Source organism: Tursiops truncatus, chromosome 1, assembly GCF_011762595.2.
Source record: "Tursiops truncatus isolate mTurTru1 chromosome 1, mTurTru1.mat.Y, whole genome shotgun sequence".
Classification (NCBI taxonomy): domain Eukaryota; kingdom Metazoa; phylum Chordata; class Mammalia; order Artiodactyla; family Delphinidae; genus Tursiops; species Tursiops truncatus.
In genome coordinates, this window is record NC_047034.1 from 148,043,897 (window position 1) to 148,065,808 (window position 21,912).

The 21,912-nt window shown below is 54.4% G+C and overlaps 1 protein-coding gene across 4 annotated transcripts; it reads right to left on the bottom strand.

Annotated features, from left to right (window-relative positions):
• Positions 1-1,693: 1,693 nt before the first annotated feature.
• Positions 1,694-21,614, bottom strand: IPO13 (importin 13). 4 transcript variants are annotated; one of them, XM_033867686.2, is made up of 20 exons: positions 20,742-21,597; positions 18,233-18,969; positions 12,912-13,052; positions 12,680-12,821; positions 12,421-12,587; positions 12,096-12,216; positions 11,862-12,009; positions 11,240-11,421; positions 11,128-11,154; positions 10,821-11,033; positions 10,486-10,629; positions 9,085-9,165; positions 8,403-8,540; positions 8,115-8,211; positions 5,143-5,195; positions 2,818-2,884; positions 2,671-2,729; positions 2,430-2,519; positions 1,957-2,138; positions 1,694-1,866 (listed from the first exon to the last, which is right to left on the bottom strand). In XM_033867686.2, the coding sequence occupies exons 1-20, from the start codon at positions 20,823-20,825 to the stop codon at positions 1,770-1,772; spliced, it is 2,970 nt and encodes a 989-aa protein (XP_033723577.1). In that variant the 5' UTR covers positions 20,826-21,597; the 3' UTR covers positions 1,694-1,769. The 4 variants fall into 4 exon arrangements, 3 of the variants coding, with proteins under 3 accessions (XP_033723577.1, XP_033723580.1, XP_033723585.1); XM_033867689.2 differs by having other exon boundaries at positions 10,821-10,955; positions 20,742-21,593; XM_033867694.2 differs by lacking the exon at positions 10,486-10,629 and having other exon boundaries at positions 20,742-21,600.
• Positions 21,615-21,912: the final 298 nt, after the last annotated feature.

The following is a 21,912-nucleotide window of genomic DNA, read 5'->3' on the forward strand; positions in this document are numbered from 1 at the left end:
AATTTTTAAATTAGGTACCAAACTGCCTGGGTTTCAATATTGCGCTCTGCCCCTTACTAATGACTGAGGCTCTTAGTTACTCAACGTCTTTAATGGCTGTTTCCTCATCTGCAGAATGGGGCTTGTAACAATAGTACTTCTAATAGGATTGCTGGCGCAAATTAATTTAGATATAAAACTTCATAAAGTAGTCCTTTGCATAGCACATGTACTGGAAGAATCCACTACTATCCTCACGGCAGTCTCAATCAAGCAAACACTGAGCACTAATTGTTCACCAGGTACTACAGAGTTCAGTCTTTGGAGTAAGAGCTGTCGCATTTTGCAGCTGAGGAAACGGAGGCTCAAAGAGGCTAACTGCCTAATAAGATACAGCAAATCAGTGGCACCATCTGTACCCAGGTCTGATTTCAGAAGCTGTTCCTTAGACCCCTCATTCTCCCAGGTTATATATGCTACATTGGATCATGGCAGCAGGGAGGAAGACACTCGGGTGCTATGTCGTAGGAGAAAAGGACAGAAAGTATGTGAAACATCTCTACATACTCCAGAAGTGAAAAATCAAGAGTAAGGTGAGAATGGGATGGAGGAGGGGTAAGGGAAAGGGGACAGAGTGATCTCAGGGGATGACATGAAAGGGGGGCTGATGCTGGCTGGTGTGGGAAGAGATTGAATGATGAAGAATGGAGGACACAGAATTTGCGCAGAGGTTGGGAAAAGAACAGGAGAAAAAGTGAGACAATCGTGGGAGTAACCAGTTCTCCTAACACTTCCAAGGAGACTCATGGCTTAGGGCTGGGAGTCAGGAGAACCCAATCCTGCTCTTGCGATCTTACTGAGGGGATGGCTGGGGTGCCCGAGAGGCAGCCAGGGTGGAACTATGGCTGAGACAGAAAGGGAGGGAACCCTGCTAAGGGAGGAGAGCAACAGCAGGCCGGGAGCTGTCCTTGGTCCTGACCAAACCCTGACCATCACGTGCTGGTCAGGTACCACAGAGTTGGGGAGCTATGGGTTTGCAGACAACACTAGGGCCTGCCTTCCTCTTCCTCTGGGGTCCACTATATCTCCTCCCCCACATACTCAGCCCCGCTTTCTATACCTCTTCTCAACCAAGTGCAAGTCTGGGTGCCTCAATAACCCCACACAAGAAACACACCCTGGAATTCAAAGCCACTCTCCATTTCTTCCCTCCCAAATGACCAGCCTCACCTCACTGCCAGCCCAAGGCCCCAAGTCCTCTACCTAGGAAGCTTCCCGTTCCCTTCAGAAATGAAACTTCCTTCATGCAGCCTTCCTCATTGGTCCCATTCTCCCAGCTTAGTTAGCATGGTAGCTATGGACTAGATCAGCTTTTGTTCAGACAGAACAAGGCATGGCAGAATTAGGGGCCTAGTACTCAGCACTGTTGATTAAGTAAATGTATGCATGCATAAACGTTGGGACTAATTTAATGGGGGGGCGTTGCTGACACTACTGCAGTCCCCACCTACCCCAAGGGCATCCGCAGTATCTGGAATGGCTCCAGCCTAGGCGGCTTGGCTATAGCAGTGCCCCTTCCACCCCAGGAGCGAGAGGTTGGCCCCACCACACCCTACCAAGGCCTAGGTCCAAGCATCCTCCCATCCTTCCCCCAGGTCTTCTGAGGTCGCCCAGTTAGGCGGTGGTGGCAGTGGAAAGGAAGCAGAGACAGCAGTGCAGTGAAGGTTCAAGTTTACTCTTTGGGGATAGGAAGGGGTGAGGAGGAGGTGTGGGTGGGACGGGGGCGCCCCTCAGTAGTCAGCTGTGTAATCTGTGCCATGTAGCCCCCGGCACAGCAGTGTGAACTCTTTCACCATCTCCTTCACCCGCCTCTTGTTTACTCGCTCGCTGAAGAAGAGAAGGGAGAGCAAGTTAGCAGCATCCACCACGCCTCCTCTGCCCCCTGACCCGAGCCCAGGCCCTGCCAGCTCTGCTCACCGAAGGATCTGTTGGCTGAAGGTGTCCTTCTGTTCAGGGCTGAGGCGGGCAGAGGGAAAACCAGGTGACTGAAGTGCCTCCTTGATCCACACGCTCAGGAGGCTGAAGCAGTGTTTGTTCAGAGCAAATAGGATGTCGGCAAAGCAGTCCATGAGGCTGCGGGAGGCCTGGCCCCCAATGGCCTGAGGGAGACGGGTTCTCAGCACACCAGGGCCTTGCCCCTTCTGCAGCAAGGTGCCTAGCCACACCCACCCACTCCCGGACAGTTCCTCAGCCAAAGTGCATATGACAGGTGAGCGCTGCTTTTCAAGAGCCAGCTGATCCTCACAGAAACCCAACAACTTCCAGCCACTGACTTGACAGAGAAACAAGAGCTTAGGGAACCAAGGCTCAAGCTCCCCAGGAAGGCAGCTGCCCCAACAGTGAGGGCCACCCAACCCACATCAAACCCCCCACACCTGGCTCCATCTCACCTCCAGCACTGCTATGAGCAGCATACGGCCATCCTCCTGTACCACCTTTCCCACAGGTTCTACTTCCCCACACCGAGGCAGCAGCTCTGTCTACAGAGGATGGAGAGGCCCGTCAGCCCCAGCTGTTTCTCCTGTCCCCCTGGAGACAAGACCTGCACACCACACCCCTACCCTCTAGAGTCCTGGGCAGGGTGTGCTAGGCATAGGGGTGGTGGGGGTTAGGGGTCAGCACGGGACTCACAAAGAAGCCACAGGAGGCCTTGACAGTAGGTGCTTCGGGGAACTTGAGGGCCAGCACAGCTGTGGGAGAGGCAGAGGCAGATCAGATGGGTGTCAAGGATCCTCCCGAAGGGGCCCCAGGCCCACCTGTCCAGCTGGCCCCACTTACCACACTGGAACACAGCTTTGACATCCAATCGTTCACACAGGAACAAATCTGGCTTCCGCTTCAGAGCCTGCAGGAGGTGGAGCTGGTAAGCCCAGCCCAGCCAACTCCAAGAACCATCCCCCCACTCACCTGCCACCCAGACCCCAAGTTCACACACCGCAAGTAGAGGCTGTCAACACCAGCCCCCCAGCCGTCTCTGGGGGACCCAGACCACTCCAGAGCTCAGTAGGTCAGGAGGGGAGCAGCCAAGGGATGCTATGTACATGTATGTGTACATGAACGCACAGGTATATGAGAGAGGTTGGGAGTCATAATGCAAAAGTTTGGGTCCCAAGTCACCCCTAATCAAACACCTCACTCCCCACCTCCCACCATCAGGGCCAGACCTCCTGCAGGCTCCAGGTTGCCAGCAGTGACTTCACTCTGATTCACAGAGGCAGTTGAGGCCCCCTGGATTTGTTAACAGGGCAGCAGGAAGAAGAGATGGCAGCTGGACATGGAGCCCAGTCTAAGAGCCCCCCTCCTACGTCCCGCCTGCATTCCTCAGACACTCTCCAGCTTAGGAAGAGGAAAAGCAGGGCAGGAGCCTGGGAGCCACAGCCCCGCCTTTCACCCAGGATACCCTGTGTCCAGGCCCTTCTCCTCTATACCCAGCCCAGGAGCCAGGGCTGCCATGTCAGGGGGAGTGGACAGAGTATAGGGGCCGAGAGCCCACCCCAAGTGGTACCAGGGCATGACTGGTACATCCTCAGGTCACAGGAGATGCTCTGCACAGCTCCCACAGTCATCAAGCACTGCTGTTCCCCAGTAGCCCCCCAATGCGTACCACATCGACCCCTAACCCTTCAGTCCTCACATACCTTCCACTCCCCCATGTTTACTCTTGTGCACACAGCCCCACATGCACCCTCACTTGAAACGCCCTACTGACCCTCTATCACACACCTCTATCACATCCCTTGTACACACCACTCTCCCACATTTTGCTACACACCCTCACTACATATTCACATCCCACCCTCCCCACGTCCCCAAACCATGTCCACACGCCCACACCCTCGTTCCACCCGGTTTCCCAGCACGTGCACTCTCCCCACGCACAGGCACAAATACATACTCAAACGCCCTCACCCCAAAGATGCACCCTCATGGATACCCTCACACACGTCCACCCAGGCCAAGGACACACCGCCCATTCCCACTCCTCCTGTGCCCCCTCCACTAGACTGTAAGTTCTAAGAGAGTAAGAACTGTGGCTGCTTTTGCTCACCGTTATATTCTCAGCACCTAGCAGACTACCGAGCACGTATTAAACACTCAAAATATATTTGTGCAGTGATTAAGCAAAGAAACACATCATTTACCACAACCCATGGGAACCCCCAACTCACAGGAACTTTCTGACACACAGAACCCCCCATCATACTAACCCCACATTCCCACAGCCCGACACATATATCTTCTCAAACATACAACCCCTAATACAGACACACCACTACCGTACTTACGCCTAACCCTCCATAACACGCACTCCCACAGCCCAACACACACGCCTCCAACACGCATCCATATTCAAACTCCATCAATGCCTAACGCACGTCAACACACAACACGCAACAATGCCCAGGCCCGCACTTCAACTACACATTTATCCCGACACTCAACACAATACACGTACTACTTACGGCAGCCACGTGATTTCTGCTCCCTTCCCAAACCAAACTCAAAACATACAAGTAAGGTCTGACACACTTACACACCAGACACATCTCACAATGAAGCCAGCACCCCACCTCCCAGCAGCAGCAGGATCTGTCTGACAGCCCAGCGACAGCCAAGCTCTGGGCTCCACCGCAGCACATTCAGCTCGGCCCCTCCCTTGGAGCTCCTCCCAGCCTACCTCTCGAGAGCAGGCTGGGGGCACTGAGGCAGGCAGTTCCCGGCAGGAGCACGGGGACAATGAACCCCAGGCCCTTCAACTCAGGTCCTGCCCCTGAACTCCTCGGCCACCCCAGCCCCACAGGAGCTGCTGGGCACAGTTACCACCCCCTCCCTTCCCCACCCGCCAGGCCAGCCCAGCTCCCTCCCTTCGGGATCAGCCCCTCCCTGGTCTCTGTGGAGGACTGAGCTAGTTGAGGCAAAGGGGCACTAAAGGAGGATGTTGGGTTGTCAACTTCCACGGAAACAGATGAAGAAACTCTATTCAACTGAACAGAAAAAAAAAATTTGTCAACAGAAAGCTAAAAATAGGCTTAAATTGAATTTCAACATAAGAGAAAGAGAAAGAGAGAGAACAGAACGTGAATGAATAAAACTAAAACACACCTGTGCCAGGAGTTGCATAAATGAATCAACAATATCAGGATGATCCCTGGGCCCTAAAATATAATAAAGATGGAACTTAAGAAAAAATTATACAAACAGCAACTCAACCTCATATAGTTATGTGGGACTGAGAGCCTGCAGGGAGACAGCGTGGGGGCACATGAGCAGCAGGAAGCAAGATAAAGAAACAAAACATACAAAAACCATGAACTGGGAGAAGCCCAACAGAAAGAGACGGCAAAGTGAAGGACGGTCTGCCCCAGCTCCCTCCCGAGGGGCCTTCCACCTACTCCCCGCTCCTCCTCAGGTCAGTCCCCAAGTGACCCTGCGATGCTCGAGCAACGCTGGCCACCATGTAGCTGGACAAACAGCCCCCAGACTCTTGCTGTGGCCTCTGGCACGCTGCAGTGGCCCTACACTGCTTCCTAGCACATACCTCCCCATCACTAGCCATCAAAGAGGAGGGCAGGGCTGGTGGGAGGTCGGTCCTTGGTACTGCCTTTGGAGGCCTGGCTGAAGGCCCTGGAAAGGGCCGTGTATCATGGTCTGAGCAGGCGCCCCCTCCCTTCCATGGCCTTAGGGCTCTTGGTTTAGCCAAAGAAAGGAATCTGTTGGGTTCTCTTAAACCAGAAGACTCCTTCTTGGGTACTGCAGTGCCCCATATGCTGTGGGGATGGCCAGGCAAGCCACTGCAAGGCCTAGGGGAGGGAACTGCATCATGAGGCCAAAAATGAGAACCCCACCCACAAAGCCCCTCCACATGGACACAGCCCAGCAGAGAGCCAGGCTCAGGGCTGACCACCAGCTCCCACCATCTGGACGCACGAGGAAAGAGGGAAACCAGTCACCCCACGGTGTGGTGGGAGGGCAGAGCCCGAGGAAAGTACGGCAAGGCTGGGACAGCATAGCAGGTAAGGGGACCATCCTGTCCTGTAAGACAACCAACAAGCCCAACAGACAGGATGTTGGACACTACTCTGCTTCCAGTTCTGAGGACACCTGCGGCACGGACGAGGCGTGCGCCTGGAGGTCCTGCCCGCCGCTCCACTCTCAGGAGGAGGTGCTGCGGGAACCCCTGCCTGAGACACCACTAAGCAGCTGTGTGATCTTGCGCAAGCCACAGACGCTCGGTTTCCCCGACTGTCAAGTTGATAATAATCTCTCCCCTGCTTCCTTCGGGCTGTGAGGAGCCACTGATAAAGCACGTCCCTTCCACATCTGCACCCCAAGTTACTCAAGTCTTGGAAAACGAAGCCCGGTGTGCCCCATGCCTGGGTCGCCCTGCAGACAGCAGGTCTGGCGTTCAGCAGCCACCCTGCTAGAGGTGGGCCGGACAGTGAGGAAGAAAGGCTCCAAGGGCAAGGAGCCCTCGTCCTCCTTTCTTCAACAGCGTCTGGTGCCTACTCTATGCTGGCCTTGTTCTGACGGACGCAGAGGGAAGAGAGCCAAGCCTGCCCTTGAGGAGCTTAGTCCAGGGAGAGAGACAGACATGGGAGCTGCTTACTGAGTGTGATCAGTGCTGTATCAGCAGTGCATGCCCGATGCAGTTTTGGCACAAGGTCAGAAGCACCCAGCTCTGCCTCAGAGGAGCTTCCGAGGACTGATGCATGGGTAAGGCAGGGAGGGGCGAGAGCTCACCCAGTAAAGGGCACAGGGCAATCCAGGCAGAGGAGCAAGGCATAGGGATCAAACGGGACACAGTGAGGAAAAATCAGGATGGCTGAACTGCTGGAGCCATTCAGGAATGGACGTTGAGAAGTAGGCAGGAGCTATATCATGTGCAGGGCAGTGGGACGATGACCCCACAGTGATGGGGGGCAACAGAAGGGCTTTAAGCCAGGGAGGGAAAATGCTCAGATTTGTGTCTTATAAAAAATATTACAGCTGCATGGTGCAGAATGAATTGGAGAAGGGTAGATGTCAGGGAAACCAGTTAGAAGACTGCTGAGCTGATCCAGATGGCACCGTACACTGGAGCAGTGGCCGTAGAGGGTGGGGAGAAGTGGGCAGGCTGAAGGACCACCACGACCTGTCCCCAGCTGGATACGAGGAGGGGGAGAGGTGGCGCTGAGGATGACCACATCCGGGTTTCTGGCTCAGGTTTCTCCCCACTTTGGAAACTACCCATGGCCCACCAGAGCAGAGGCCAGCATCATGGGACCAGACACCAAGGACAGAAGCAGAGAGTGCTCTAGCTCCAGCTGAGACTCCTGGTGAGCCTCAAACCTGTGACCACAAATCCAGGCAAAACTCAGGAGGCTGGAGGAACAACACTGTTTCCTTTCTGAGTGAGAAGCCTGGGTTAGGCAGCAGGGGAAGCCTGGAGCCCCCTGCTCCCAACTTCTCTCAGGCAGAGGGCCGCAGTGAATGGGGCACTGGGACCACAACCAAAGGATTTTGGCCTAGAAAGGAATAAGTCTCAATGTAGGGAAAGGAACCAGCAATCACTGAGTACATCGTGTGCAAAAACCCCAAGCCAGGGGCCCAAAAGATGCTACTTTAATACCTGTAACAATCCTATCGAGTATCTGAAAATCTCCATTTCACAGATACGGGAAGGCAGGCTCTGAAAAGGTAAGTGACTTGCCCAAGGTCACACAACTAGTTGGTGGTGATGAGCTTAGAATCTAGGTCTATCTGACTTCGAAGCCACGCTCTCTCCACTTTTCATTCTATCCCAAAGGAAATGGAGTCAGCCTGGTGCCCCAAGTCCCTCAGAGCTTCCAGCCCCATCTTCCCCCACATCCAGACTGGCCCTGAGTCCAGCAGGCCAGTAGAAGACATCATTCACTCTCTTGTCCACTATCTGTAAGGTGACAATTGTGCTGTGCTTGATCCCGTTAGTTTCCCATCAAGTCCCAGGTGCAACTCAGGGGAGAGAGGAGAACAGAGTGGGCAGCTTTGGCTCCCCAGTTGGGGAAGCAGAGGCAGTGGCAGTGGCGGCAGCAGCAGAGACCCTGGTCAGGACCTACCTTGCTGGAAGAGGGTGAGCGTGACGGAGGTGACGAGCAGGAAGAGGGCCTCGATTGGGGGAAAGTGGGCAGGCTCATGAGCAAAGATGTGGACCAGCTACAACAAAGCAGGGAATGCCGGTCAGCTGAGGCCCTGGCCCACCAGGACAGGCCAACATCCCTGGGATGCAGGTGAGAACCCCTGCCAGAGAAGCCATCCACCCCACTCCACCCACCCGCCCAACCCCTGCGTCAGATCTCTGCCTGGGATGACATCCCAAACACTGCTGCATCCATCAGAAGGCCCACCTGTCGAGTGAGGTCAAGAGCGGAGGCCTGAGGGATGGTGCTGTACATCCGACCCAGCATCTCACACAGCTGTGGCACCATGGGGGCAAAGTCGTCCAGCAGCGTCTTAACTGACTTCTCGAAGATAGCGCACACCGCCTGGAAAGAAAGCAAAGGGGCCCTGGTCAGCAGGTCACCATTGGCTGGAGCAGAACTGAGGCCCTGCACAAAGGAGGCCTAAAAATGGGCCCTTACCTAAAAGCCCTGCCTGGCTCTGCGAACCAAGGAAGGCAGGCAAGTCTGACCCTCACCCTGGAAGGCAGGAGGCTAAAACGCCCTTCTCAGAGGGGCTGAGGATGGAAATTTGTAACTTAACTCTTGCTACTTACATCCTCACCATTGCCTTTCAGGGAGCAACAGTGGTGAGAAACTTCTGAAATGAACAGAACAAAAGCAGGTGTCTGATGCTAAAGTGGATCCCTGTCACTCAGCCCCAGCATCACAGTCCTGGGGTCGAGCACTTCTTGTGATGCTGGGAAGCTCTGAATGTCTTCCCCAGAGAATCCCTGTGTCTATGGGGCAGGATTCATCTCCTTTACTTCCTCCAGGTCATCTCAAGCCGAGGTGGGGCGGCAACACCTTCTTCCTGCTCCACCTCTGAGCAAAGTCACCACAGGGGCTGATGGCAAGGGTCAGGACTCACCTCCACCACCTGGGCATCATTCAGCCATTTGCTCAGCACCTTCTGGATAAGCTGGAAGACCTGCTGCAGTACCACCACCACCTGAAGACAAAGGAAGAAGTGAGGTGCCCCCACTACCTCTCTCACCCACCCAAGAAGGACTACTCAGTAGCTGGAAGTAGGCCAGGAGTTCGAATCTGTTGCCCCAGACTGCCCATTGAGGACTCAGTGCAAGGGACCCTGGGGGCAGGAATGCTTTGCTGAATCCCCATGAATGAAAGAGGATACCCTGAATTCTGGGGATCACCTTAGAGGAAGCCTCAAACTGCAAAGCAGGCATATTACAAGTGCTTCAAAAGATAACCTTTTAAAAAAGTCACTCCTTATCTACTTCTGCTCAGTAAAAGTATTTTAGTGCCAAACGCTTATGGGCTAGCCCCTTAAGAAGCAGAGATGCTGTCTCACCCAGATAGGCTTAGGGTAGAGAGCCCCAGGGGATGCGTAGATACGGGCAACTTATGGTGGAGCAGAGAGCAGCCTGAGGTCCTGGGAGGTGAGGGAAGGCAGGTTGATGACTACCATAGGAGAAGGGGCTCTGTGGGAGGACAGTGGCCTCGGTTTGGTCTGGAGCCAAAAGGGTAACTGAAACTGGGGTGGGGAGTTGAGTACAGAGACCAGGATACTGTGGCTTCCTTTTCTCCAGGAGAAACCCTGGAGGGGATACTTGGAACAATGACCAAGGCAGTCCCTCACATCTGTACAGAGCTTTATGGTATGCAAAGTACTTTCAATCAAGACCACCCCGGCTGTTCAGCACAGTTCTATGAGATGAGCACCGGATATCTTTTTTTTTTTTAGCACCAGATTTCTTGATGTTCATAGTTTTGAATGGGAAGCTGAGGCTTGCCCCAGACCAAACAGCTTGTAAGTGGTCATCCCAATCCCTTTTGTGCCCGAGCCTACTGCAGTACTTATCACACTGCTCTGTGACAATCTGTTTACATGTATTTCTTCTAGACTAGGAGCAACTCAAAGGCAAGAACTATTACATGTGGAGTGCCCGTAGGGGACAGCGAATGCTGAAGTAGAAGGCCTCACAGAGTTGGAGGTTAAACAAGGGTCCAAAATTACATCACTTTGGGGCTGTAGGATAATGTCGGTGTCCCCCATGGGGAGAAGGAAACACTATACCACCACTCCAGGTGGGGAGGACAAAGACAACATCACCCACAGGACTGAGACAATGACATCACTCCCTACAGAGTAAGGAGCAATGGTAGGGTCATTCACAGGGTCAGAGGACCAAATGCATCATGCCCCATGGGGCCAGGGACACAATGACAATATTACCCGTAGAGTTCAGGGGTGACTATGACATTACCACAGGGTTGGGGGGGCAATAGCAATGACAACATCACCCACAGGGTTGGGTCCCTGCGGCACTGGCAGCTTCCGGAGCTCAGAGCCTTCATGATCATCTTCATGATGACTGACGTCCAGCGTGGTGAAGAGGTTGGAGAGAAGCCCCAAGATGTGGACAATGGCCAGCTTGTTGGAGGGATTAGGCTACAGGGAGAAGGGAACCAAGCTCTGGGTCTCCCAGCCCTGACTGCCAGCTCAAGCCCCACCCCTCAGCAGTCACAGCCAACACGAAGGGAAGTCCCATAGTCCCACTGCTGCTCCCCAGCCACACACACGCACACACTCACACACGCATGCACGCGCACACGCGCGCGCGCGCACACCAGCTCACTCACTATCTCCTCCGCCAGCTTCTCCAGCTGCTGGATATATGGTGAGATGAGCGAGTGCAGGTTTTTAAGGATCTCCTCCACTTGCAGGGCCGACAGCAGGAAGCCCAGTGCCTGCATCAGCCACATGCACTGGCTCGTCTGTGGGGCAGAACATCGAGGGTCAGTCCCAGACACACCTGGTTGTGGGTGGGAAGAATGAACCTCTTGGGGAAGGTTCTGAGAACAGAGAATAAGGCGCAAAGGCAGAAGATGGGATTTCTACAGCTCCCCACAATACCCCAAGGAGCCCCTTAGAAACTTTTGAACTCACCTTATGGATCTGTTTCATCAGCACATCCTGGGGAAAAAAAGAAGGAATATGGTGTCAGCACAGGGCAGAGTGTGCCCTGAGGCCCAGCTACACACCCAGGGCCCCCGCGTACCTGGGAGACAGCCACGATGTTGGCAGCATAGGGCGGCAGGTCATACTTGCATTCTCGGCAGATCTTCTTGAGGGTGGACACAGAAGAGATAGAGAGCTCAGGATTGCCTAGGGCATGCAGTACTAAGGGTAGAACGCTGTTGATCATGACGGGGTGGTCAGCCAGCCATTCAGACAGAGCTCCTGGGGGAAGAAGGGAGAAGGCAAGACATCTGAGGCAGGCCAGGCTGGCTGTGTACCATGTCCCTGTGAGGCAGGCAGAGCTCCTGGCAGGGTGGAGTTGCAGGCCCTGTATGGAGCACTGCTCATTCAGAGGACTGAATGGGCAAACATGCACGCACATGCTCAAACATGAGCCTTACACCTGAGAAGCAGGAAGGAGTTATGCGGTAGAGGCCCAGTGCTGCTATTTCAGTGACAGTGAACTACCCTCACTGAACTGCAGCTCAGTGCACTGTAGAAAGGACCCCTAGACATGCCAGGACAGTCAGTTGGCTGCAGTTCTGATTGTGTGCGTGGGCATGTATGTCTCCCACTTTGGATAGGACCCAGCAAGCTGGCTGTGGCTGGGGATGTGTGCCTTGGCTCTGGGAATGTGCTCATGGGTGTGTGCCAGGTCTCACCAATGGTGAACATGACAGTGTCCGCCAGCTGCACGTTACTGATGCTGATCCGTGGGATGAGGCCAATGAGCCCGGGCACCACATCAGAATAGTTGACATCGATGGTCTCCGCGATGGACTGGAAGCCATAGAGCAGGGCCTCTGTGTGCTGGGAAAAGAGGATGCCACTGGCTTGGCTCAGGAGGAGGGTGCAACAGGTCTGGGAGGGCTGAGGGAATCAGGCGGGGGAGGTACCTGCCAGGAGTAGGGTTCCTCTGAGCTGGTAAGCAAACGGCCCAGCTTGTCATAGAGGTTGCTGAGCAGCTCGGCCCCCAGCATCTCATAGACATACATGAGTGTATCTGAGATGTCCACCCTGAGAAGCAGATAAAGGCCTTATACACCACCTGGCTGCTTCCCCCAAGCCCAGGAGCCCACCCCAGTTCCCTCAGAGCCCTGCCAAAGTGCCTATAGAGAAAGGAGGCCCAGGATTCAGGGAGCCTGGCCTTGGGCCCCTCCCCTCATTGCCTTCATTATTTCAGGACTCCCTTTAGAGCTAGGATTGGCCTGCTACCATCACCTGTAAATTCGGAACTGCTCCTTCTCATCTGAGGACCAGAATCCATATTCTTCATCAGAAGGGAACTGGGCCTTGTGCAGAAGCACATCTACCAGCTGGAAGTAGACCGGCCGGTATACCTGCTGGTACACAGCCTGCTTCTCTGCCTCAAAGGACAGAATGTCATCCTGAGAGAGCCAGGGAGGAGAGTTAGCCAGAGAAGCCCCTGATTCACCTTCTTCCATCATGGCCCAGTCCTACTGAAGGTCACATGACACACCTGCAGCGTGTACCAGAAGGTGAGGGTCAGGGAGCTGGTGGTCTCATTGACAGGGAAGTGGCCAGGGATGCCCGTGCAGAACATGATCATGTTGACAAGGGCCAGAAAGCTCTGCCAGTGCTCCACTTGGTCCAGCAAGGCCCTGGGAGGGAGGAGACATAGGGAGGTCATTCCGCCTCCCCCACTTCTTAGAGGGCCCTACTATCCCACCCCCAGCTGCCCCTCTCCTCACCGGGAGTGGTTCTCGCCCAGGGCCACAGCAATGCGACAGATGCCGTGGGAGGTCTCCATGTCCCCATTCTGCACTGCCTGTCGCAGTTGATCCTGCAGTCCCAGTACCAGTGGGATGAGTTTCAGGAGTGTGTTCACATACCTGGAGGCATAAGGTGAGGAGACCCATCATAGCTGTCTGCCCATCCCCCACCAGCTTTAAGAGAAAGGCACAATTTCCCTGTCATCCATCAAAGCCCCCCTTCCTTCCCACATCAAACCCAAAGTGAAAAAGAGGTCAGGGCCTACACGGCAGGTTTGATGCTGCCCAATTTGAGAAGAACCTTAGGTCAGAGACTTCCAGAAGAATTCTGGGAAGGAAGTACGAGAAGGTAAGTGTTATGGGTGGACTTGTGTCCTCCAGTTAGACTCAGAGTTGATGCTGAAATGGGTTAAGACTTTTGGGGAGGTTGGGATGAGGTGAATGCGTTTTGCATGCGGGAAGGACATAAATTTTGGGGGACCAGAGAACAGACTGTTATGGATTGAATTGTGTCCCCCCCCCCAGAAAGATGTGTTAAAGCCCTAACCTCCAGTACCTCAGAATGTGACCTGATTTGGAAATAGGGTCATTGTAGATTAGAACACAGAGTAGGGGGTGGCCCTAATACAATATGACTGGTGTTCTTAAAAGACATTCATGTGAAGACAGAGACGTACAGGGAGAATGACATATGATGACAAAGGCAGAGGCTGGAATTATGCAGCTGCAAGCCGAGCGGAACACCAAAGATTGCCAGCAAAGCACCAGAAGCTAGGAGGTGGCAAGGAAGGATTCTCCCACAGGTTTCAGACGGAGCTGACACCTTGATTTCAGACCTCTAGCCTCCACAACTGTGAGACAATAAATTTCTGTTGTGTGTGCCAGTGTGTGGCACTTTATTATGGCAACTCTAGGAAACTAATACACTCAGTGTCAGGGGAGACCGAACGAGGGTGGGAGACAGAAGAGGTAACACAGGCTAGGAGTCCCGTTAAAGACTTTAGAAGGCAGCAACAATCCTGAGAGCATCAACCTCCACCTTCCACTCCACCCCCTACCACCAAATCCTAACTCCTAAGGACTCTGGTGGCAATAAGGAAGGGAGAGAAGTAGATGATGAACTCAGAGGGAGCTTAGAGGCAAAACAGGGATATGAGGATGGGGAAGAGTCAAGAACAACTCTCCTTGGTAGAGGTATTTACTGAGACCTGGAGGAGCGGGTAGAGGGGAACAGTAATAAATTTAATGGGAGGCCAGAAGGTGGTAAGTTCAGTGTTAGGCACATTGAATCAGAGGTACCTGGTGAGATAGGCAGGTAGAAGTGTCCAGAGAGTTGGAGATAAAAACCTGAAGCCCGATGGAGAGGTTTGAGCAAGAGACATAGATTTTGGAAACATCAGCAAACGGCAATGGGAGCACATGAGAATTGCCCAAGAAGAAAGTGTTGAATGAGAGAAAAGAGCACAATGATGCCTAAAGAAGCAGCAGAGGAAGCAGAGTATACAAAGGAGCCTGAGAGGAGGCTAGCTCCATTCCCAGAAACCTGCTTTGTGGAGATGAGACTAAGCAGAGAAGTGATACTCTCAGGGGGGGATCCCTCTGCTGTCAATCATAGAGTCACCATAGCAATCTATGGAGGGGAGGGGTTACTGAGGGTCCAGAAGGAGTTCTATCTGGACTTGCCCCAAGCAGGTTGTTCGGAGGTAGCCCCATAACCTTAGGTGGAGGATGAGAAGGACAAGAGGCAACCAGTCCAGGATGTTGGCTTTCTCCACATCCTGGTTCTGGTGGGACAAGACGTCCCTACCAGGGTACCCACAGCCCAGAGACAGCTCCAGAGGGTGCTGCCTGGAGACAGTGGGGATAGCTTCAGTCTCATGGCCCTGACACAGGCTGCACCACAAGACAATGGGCACCTTCAGACCAGACTCTGGCACAATGAGTAGGGGCAGGGCCAAGGCCATGGCCCGCAAACTCCCCAGTAGCTGAGACAGGGGCAGGAGGTAGTGCCCTACCCTCACAGCATCCCCACTGTATTCCAAGGTTCCCTCACACCTTCAAAATTCATGTACACGGTAGGTACTCAATGAAAGTTCTTAATTTGTCTCATCTATACCTCATAATAGGATAAATCAAAGAGTAGAGCCCAGTAGAGCTCAGAGTATTACTCAAGGTCACAGAACAAATTAGAGACAGATTCCAGGCTAAGACAGCTCCTTACACAGCTATAGATCTGCTTCTGTTTCAAGGCCCAACCTGAATTTCCCCAAAGGATCTATGGAGATCTCAGCCCACATCTCAAGTTCTAACTGATGGGAGCCCCCAAGAGCCTGTCTAATTCACCTTCTTTCCCTTCCCCAGTTCCCAGTGAAAAGCTTTTCCAGGATTAAAAACAAATCTCAGGAAAAAAATTTTGTTTCTCAAAGGAGAGAGAGCCAGGCAAGCAGCAGCAGCTGTGGAGGGCTGGGAAAAGGGTAACCTGAGTGCGGGCTCAGCCAAGGGGAGCTGATGTCAGGACACCTGGGGAGGTAGTGGCTGGATGACCCAGAAGTCAAAGCCACTGAAGGTGACTTTCTCAAGCCAAAGCTAGGAAACAGACTAGACAGAGCAGGGCCCAACACTGACCCCAGGCTGGATGCAGCCCACCCATGGGGGAAACTCTTGCATAGATTTCCTACCACCTGGGCACCTGTGCCTGAGACCTGTGAGCAGACACGGGCCTGAGGCCTTGAGGCTTCTAGGTGTGGGGGAGGAAGATAGAGCGGATGTCTTTAAGCACCATGGCTGAGCCTGGGTTCAAAAGGCCTGGCTCCTGTTGGTCAGCTCGAGCTGCCGGGGCAGGGCTGCTGGGACTCCTTGCCTGCCACTTACACAGAGCTCAGCCCAGACCTGCAATTAGAGCTCTGGGAGCAGAGTTGAGAAAATGGGGAGAGTTGCTAAGCAACCAAGGGGGCTGCAGCCAATGGGCGCTCAGGAGGCTATAGGTTCCCTCACTGGCTCCTTGCTCGCTCATTCGTTCAGAGGAGAAGAGGCATCAATTACCTACCAAAGCCCTCGAGACACTGGCTAGCCGAGTAAACCTAGGTGTATCCAAGGACACCCCACATCACCCACGCACTGGCCCTGCCAATTCCCCTCAGCCACCAGCTGTCTGAGCCCAGCCAGCCAAGAAAGGCCTTGACCTGGGACTTGGTACCCACCTGAAGTTGGAAAACCAGAGAAGCCATGGGAAAGGGCTCGTACTAACTGCCAATGCAATAATGATACCAAATACTAGTCACTGCCGTTTACGGAGTATCCAGGAACCATGCTAAACCTTTCACAGACATTCTCTTATTTAATCCTCATACCAAAATATTCTCCACAGAATACCAGGGGCAGGCCCTGGGCACATTATCCTACTTAAACTCTGTAATATGATCACACCCATTTCACTGATGACAGAAACTGAGGCTTAAAAGTGGTTTGCCCAAGGTCTCAGATCTAGGAGGTGAACCCTCTGGGATTCAAACTCAGACATGACTAATGCCAAGGCTAGAACTATCAACCACTTTCCCAGGCCATCTCTTTCAGTGGTATCTTCCCCTCTGGTTCTGCCAAGCATTCCCAAAGCATCTTCTCTGAAATGTTAAGTGTCAGGCCTCCAGTCTTGCCCTGGCCAATCCAACTTATACCAAAAATGCCATCATGCCATTTTCTCTGCTTACAATCCTTTAATAGCTTTACATCATCCTCAGGATGAAGACCAAAATCTTAAGCCTGGCCAGCAAGGTCTTGCATGATCTGGGCCTGGATCTCCTACCAGTGGCCCTTATACTCTGCTGTCTAATCACACCTACTCACCAGGCTCTCTCACACCCTTCCCTTGCTCGGGCTCTTCCATCTGTCTGGAAGGTCCTCCCCATATCCATCCCCTCCATCTGGCTAACTGTTACACAGCCTTCAAAGCACAGCTCTATTGTCACCTTCTCTGGGAAGCCCTTAATAACCCTCAGACTGGGTTAAATGCCTCCTCTGGGTTCTGACAGCCACCCGCTCCCTCCATTAGAGCGTTCATCACATAGGCTCTACTTGCCCACCCAAGTGTCTACTAGATTGTGAGCTCCTATCTTGCAGAAATCAACCCATCTTTAGGCTCCCTGTGCTCAGCCCAGGGCCCCACACATAAACAGACGCTCAAGCAACACTTGCTGAAGAAGCAACTCATTACACTCACCTTTTTTCGGTGAGTGTAATGTATGGTGGTGCTGCCCACCACAGGCCTTTGCACCTGCTGTAGCTCCCGAAGCCTGGAACACTCCCTCCCCTTCCAACCTCTCCCTACCCCACCCCCACCCCTCACCACTCAGGCAACTCCTACTTTTCATCCGTTCAAAAAATAATGAATGCTACCAAGTGCTGCCAGGCACAGTGTGACAAAATAAAATGACAGAGTGACTGTCCTCACAATGCTGAGAGACTAATGGGGAGACATATATTAATTTATAATGAAACTGAGTTATGGGCTAAGAAGGAAACACACTGGGAGCTCTGAGATAAAATAATAGAGACCAAACTGAGTCTTAAAAATCATGAGGACTTCCTTAAGGAAGCGAAGTTTCAGCGGAGGCAGCAGTGATATGAGAAGTACATGTGATGGTTCAGAGGCTAGAGGGAGCCTGGGACACTCACAGAACTGAAGAGATTGTGTGAGAGTGAAGAAAGCAGGGAGCATGGTACGAGACAAGGCTGGGGACGCCATGTTGTGCAGTGCCCCTGTGAATCACGTTGAGGATTCTGAACTTTATCCTAAGAGCAGTGAGGACCCACTGGAGATTTCTGAGCAGAAAGGAAAGATTAGATCCTCATTTTTAAAGGATTGCTCTGGGTGCTGGGTGGGCAATGAAGGGTATAAGTGTGAAAACCAGGGGACTGGTGAGGAAGCCCCTCAGTATTCTGGGGAGAGAGGTGAGGACAGCTTACACCAGGGTGGTGGTAGTGGAAATGGAAAAAACAGATACACAGTATAGTCAGAAGCAGAACACCAGAACTTTGTGACTGCAAGATTGAGAGAAAGGGAAGGGAGAGTCAAATATTTTCATGGAATAATTCATTACATAGTTAGTTGTCTGATGTCTGTCTCCCTCTCTGAACCATAAGGACAGGGACCATGTCTTGTTTGGTTCCAGCATTGGACCTATTGCTAGCATAGGACCAAGCATGCAGTAGGCACTCAATTAGTGTTTACTGAACAAATGGATGGATGGATGCGTGGCTGGCCAAGCAGACTGTCCATCTCCGGAAGGAGGGGACTGGCTCACCTCTGGGCATCAGGCTGCGAGATGGCATTGACAATGGCCTCCACGCTGCTGTCGAAGAGCTCTGAGTCCTGCAGAGCAGCGAAGGCAGCCTGAATGAGCGCCTCACAGTCCTGCAGGGGCACCTCCAGCTGCACCCAGCTGGAAAAGCACTTGAGCACCTTCTGACGCACACAGCTGGGTGAGCTGGGCTGCTGCAGCAGCTGCTCCAGCAGCGGGAAGACAGCCCCGCACTCCACTGCCAGGCTGGCCCGCACCAGGCTTTTGCGATACTGGGGCAGGCGGCTGGTCTGGAACTCCTCGGGCAGCACTGTCAGCAGCTCTAGCAGGGCCAGGCAGCGGCCCTGGCCATCCACTGGTGAGTCCTCAGCCTGGAAGAGCCGTACCATATCTGCCACAGCACACGGCCAAGCATCAGGCATCATGCTGAGAGCCAGCGAGGCCAGTGCCACGCACAGCCGAGTCAGCACAATCTTGGAGCCACTGGCAAAGCGGGTGATCTGGGTGAAGAGCTGTGCCTTTAGACTCTCATACTGGTCAGTGGGGATGTCACTCCAGTAGCGAGAGATCTTGATGTGCAGGGCACTGGCCCCAAAGTACTGGATCTCAGGCACCTTGTTGGGCTGCAGGAGCTGCCAGCTGAAGTGCCAGGCCTGTGGGGAGACCTGGGCCTGCATCAGCCACTTCTGAGCCAGGTTCTTGTTCTCAATGTTGGGGTCGTAGTAGAGCTGGTGCAGCGCCTGCAGGACAGCACAGGACTGAGCAGGTGCTGGCTACTCTGGATCCTGCCAGAGCCCAGAACAGAGGGCAGGACCTGGTCCTGCAAGACTGCTCTTTCTGACTGGGGGGCTGAGCGGGAAGGGAGAGCTCAGGGCTCTGCAGTGTTTCCTGGGCCTGGAGTCCTGCCGATATCTCGAGTGCCTGAACTTTGCCCATACTCTACCATAATTTCTTCTCCTTATAGCAAAACATTATGGGTTCAGAAAATGAACTTCCACAGGAGAGCAGCAAAAGAGGAGGCTGAGTTCCCCAGAGGGGAAGCACCTGAAGTAAAGGGCAAGGCCCAGGTGGAAGGAATGGCTCCATAGGGAAGAAGCTAAACCTGAGAAGAGTATGAAACAGCCTGAGGGGCCCCCCAACCCTCCCAGGCACAGCTGCTCTCATCTACTCCAACAGCTCCATTTAGCTCCCCCAGGATCATCCCTAGGTCACTCCAGATGCTGGCACCAAAGCCATTGTGAAATCTGAGCAGGACTAAGGCTTTGCCAGGCAGCCCTAGGGCAGGGACAAACTGGAGAGGAGGGTGAGAACACTCCTCAGAGAGCACACGAGAGGGTCCAAAAAGCTGGTCCAGAGAAGTCTTGGCCTGCAGCCCTGGCAAACGCCTAGCCTGGAGCTTTCAACTAGCCAAATCCCCAGGGTCCCAATTCCATAAGGACTTCACACAGTGAGAAAACAGGGGTTTATCTCCCTGGTAGCACATGGAACAGTACGCCACCATGCCAACACTGCCCGGTCCCAGCGGGTGGAAGAGTGAGGCTAGGACTCTCACCCCCTAAGCAGGCTCCATTCAAGTAGACTTAGCCCTGTCTGTATCCCTGACAGCCAGTTATGGCCACTGTCCCTTGTTTGGACCCTCAGGGATGCGGAGGCAGGCAGAGAACAGAAGCAGAGAGACACATCCTCACTATTGGGTATGGTAAACGGGGCTCAAGAATAACAAACGAATATCTGCAACCATTCTCTGCTTTCCAGCAAGGTAGCCCCATCTCCCCATTCATCCCAGGGAAAATGCATTTCCGCATTCCAGGCCTCTGGGGGCAGAACCCAGAAAAGAAACAGAGAAGCAGTTCAAAAAAGATGGACTGGGCAGTGGGGGAAACTGGGAGTGCCATGGCAGGAAGCCATGTGGGCAGGTGAGTAGGGAAGAACTCTGAAGCTGCCAGCAGGACCAGGCTCCTTGGACCCAGCACAAAACAAAGGGGGCCAACCCTACTCCTGCCTGCCCAGGAGTGGTCTGGCCTCCATCCAATAAAGGAAGGACCCTTCTCCAAGGAAGAGTGAAAACATAACCCCGATTGTTTTCGTTTCAGATTATTTTCTGAGCCCCTGGCTCAACAAAACAGGTCCAGGATGGCTCAATATCACTATGGTTTCTGGAGACTGAGCTGCAGGTCTCCCGGGTCCTTGGTTTCTTACTGCACTGCTCATGCCGTTTCCATGGAGCTGGAGAACAGCCAGTCTGGCTGGAAGTCTAAACCGTCAGCACCCTGGAAGGACCACCCCAAGCCCCTAGAATATCCACAGAGGACCCATGTCTAAGGAAAGCCCAAAATAGCCTATTAAGACACCATTACATTGCTGTCCTGCCTGCCCGGAGAGACAGCAAATGCCAGGTGCTCTGGAGGCACCATCCCAACGGGCACCCAGCCCAAGCCTGGGCTCTGGCATTAGTGTCAGTCCCCAGAACTTCTGCTCTGTCACTGGAGTGCCCACCCCAGGGCCCTCATACCTTCTCCACGTTCTCCACAGTGAAGTCCAAGGCTGGTGCTGCTCCAGCCCCTGCAGCCCCCGGCTGCTCCTCCCGCCGCTCCATCTTTGCTCCCTCCCCAGCAGGGAGGTGGACCGTGACCTGTCTCCTGCCCCAGCCTCTTGGCTGCTGGCCCCCTGCTAGACTCCGGCTTCGGTGCCCAGGGGGTGGTGGGGTGACAGGGGGCCCAGGGCGAGCATGGCTGCCGAGGCCTCCCCACCTCGGTTGGCGGGGGGGCTTGCCAGAGGCCAAAAGGGATGCTCTTAGGAGGAGACCCACTGAGGGGGACTCCTAGGAGGAAGCCGTCAGTGAGGAGTTCGCAGGCAGGGGTCCTGGTGGTAGGTCAGGGCTCTGTCCCCAGAAGCTATGAGGAGGGAGTCATAGGGGAGGGAGGTCTGAGGGAAACCAAGGCCCTGGCCCGTGAGGGGTCACAGGGTCGATGGCCTGTACCCACAACACCCTCTTCTGAGTGAGCTCTCGGGTCCTAGGAAGAGGTCACGGGGGTGGGAGGCTACGGGGGAAGAGAGCCCTTCGCGGGTTACGGAGGCGTCCAACGAAGCGCAGGGGGTACAGCTTCGCAAGTCTGGGGCGAAGAGTCCGTGGAGTTAAGGGGCAGGTCCCCACCGCTCGGCCTGGCCCGCGCTCTTCTCCGTGCCCGGCTCCGGCCCCTCTACCGTCGCTGCCTCCGCCCCACTGACTGACAGGCGAGTTGGCCCGGCCGGGACGGGGCGGGGACCTCAGAGAGGCGCGGGATGCCCCGAGCGCCTGTCCCCGGCACCGCCGACTCTGAGGCCGTACCCCCCAACCCGCTCCTGCCCTGGTCCGACTCGGCACGGCACAGCCGAGCACGGCCCGGCGGAACTGCGCAGAAACTCTCTCCGGGTCTTCGTTTCTGCCTGTCCTCCCGCCAGCCCGCGTGCTCCCGAGCAGGCGGCGGAGCGGCGCGCCGCTCGAGGCCCCCGCCGAGCCAAGGCCCCCGCCGCTGCGCACCCTGGGAAATGTAGTCCGGATTGCGCCCAGCGGGAGGGCGGCGCCTTGCGGCGGAGGCGGGGAGCACGTGGGCTCGGGACCCGCCGAGCCCCGCCAGCCGCAGGCCTACCGCGGCCAACAGGCACTCCAGGTCCGACCGGCGGGAGGCGCTGCGGGGCAGCCT

Bases quoted from the DNA above. Each gene is read 5' to 3' on its own strand.
- IPO13 (XM_033867686.2), bottom strand. From the start codon at position 20,825: ATGGAGCGGCGGGAGGAGCAGCCGGGGGCTGCAGGGGCTGGAGCAGCA. The intron at 11,422-11,861 runs GTGAGACCTGGC...TTCTTCCCCCAG, and splicing joins CACTGTCATGTTCACCATTG to GAGCTCTGTCTGAATGGCTG. The intron at 2,730-2,817 runs GTAAGTGGGGCC...CCTCTCCCACAG, and splicing joins CAAAGCTGTGTTCCAGTGTG to CTGTGCTGGCCCTCAAGTTC.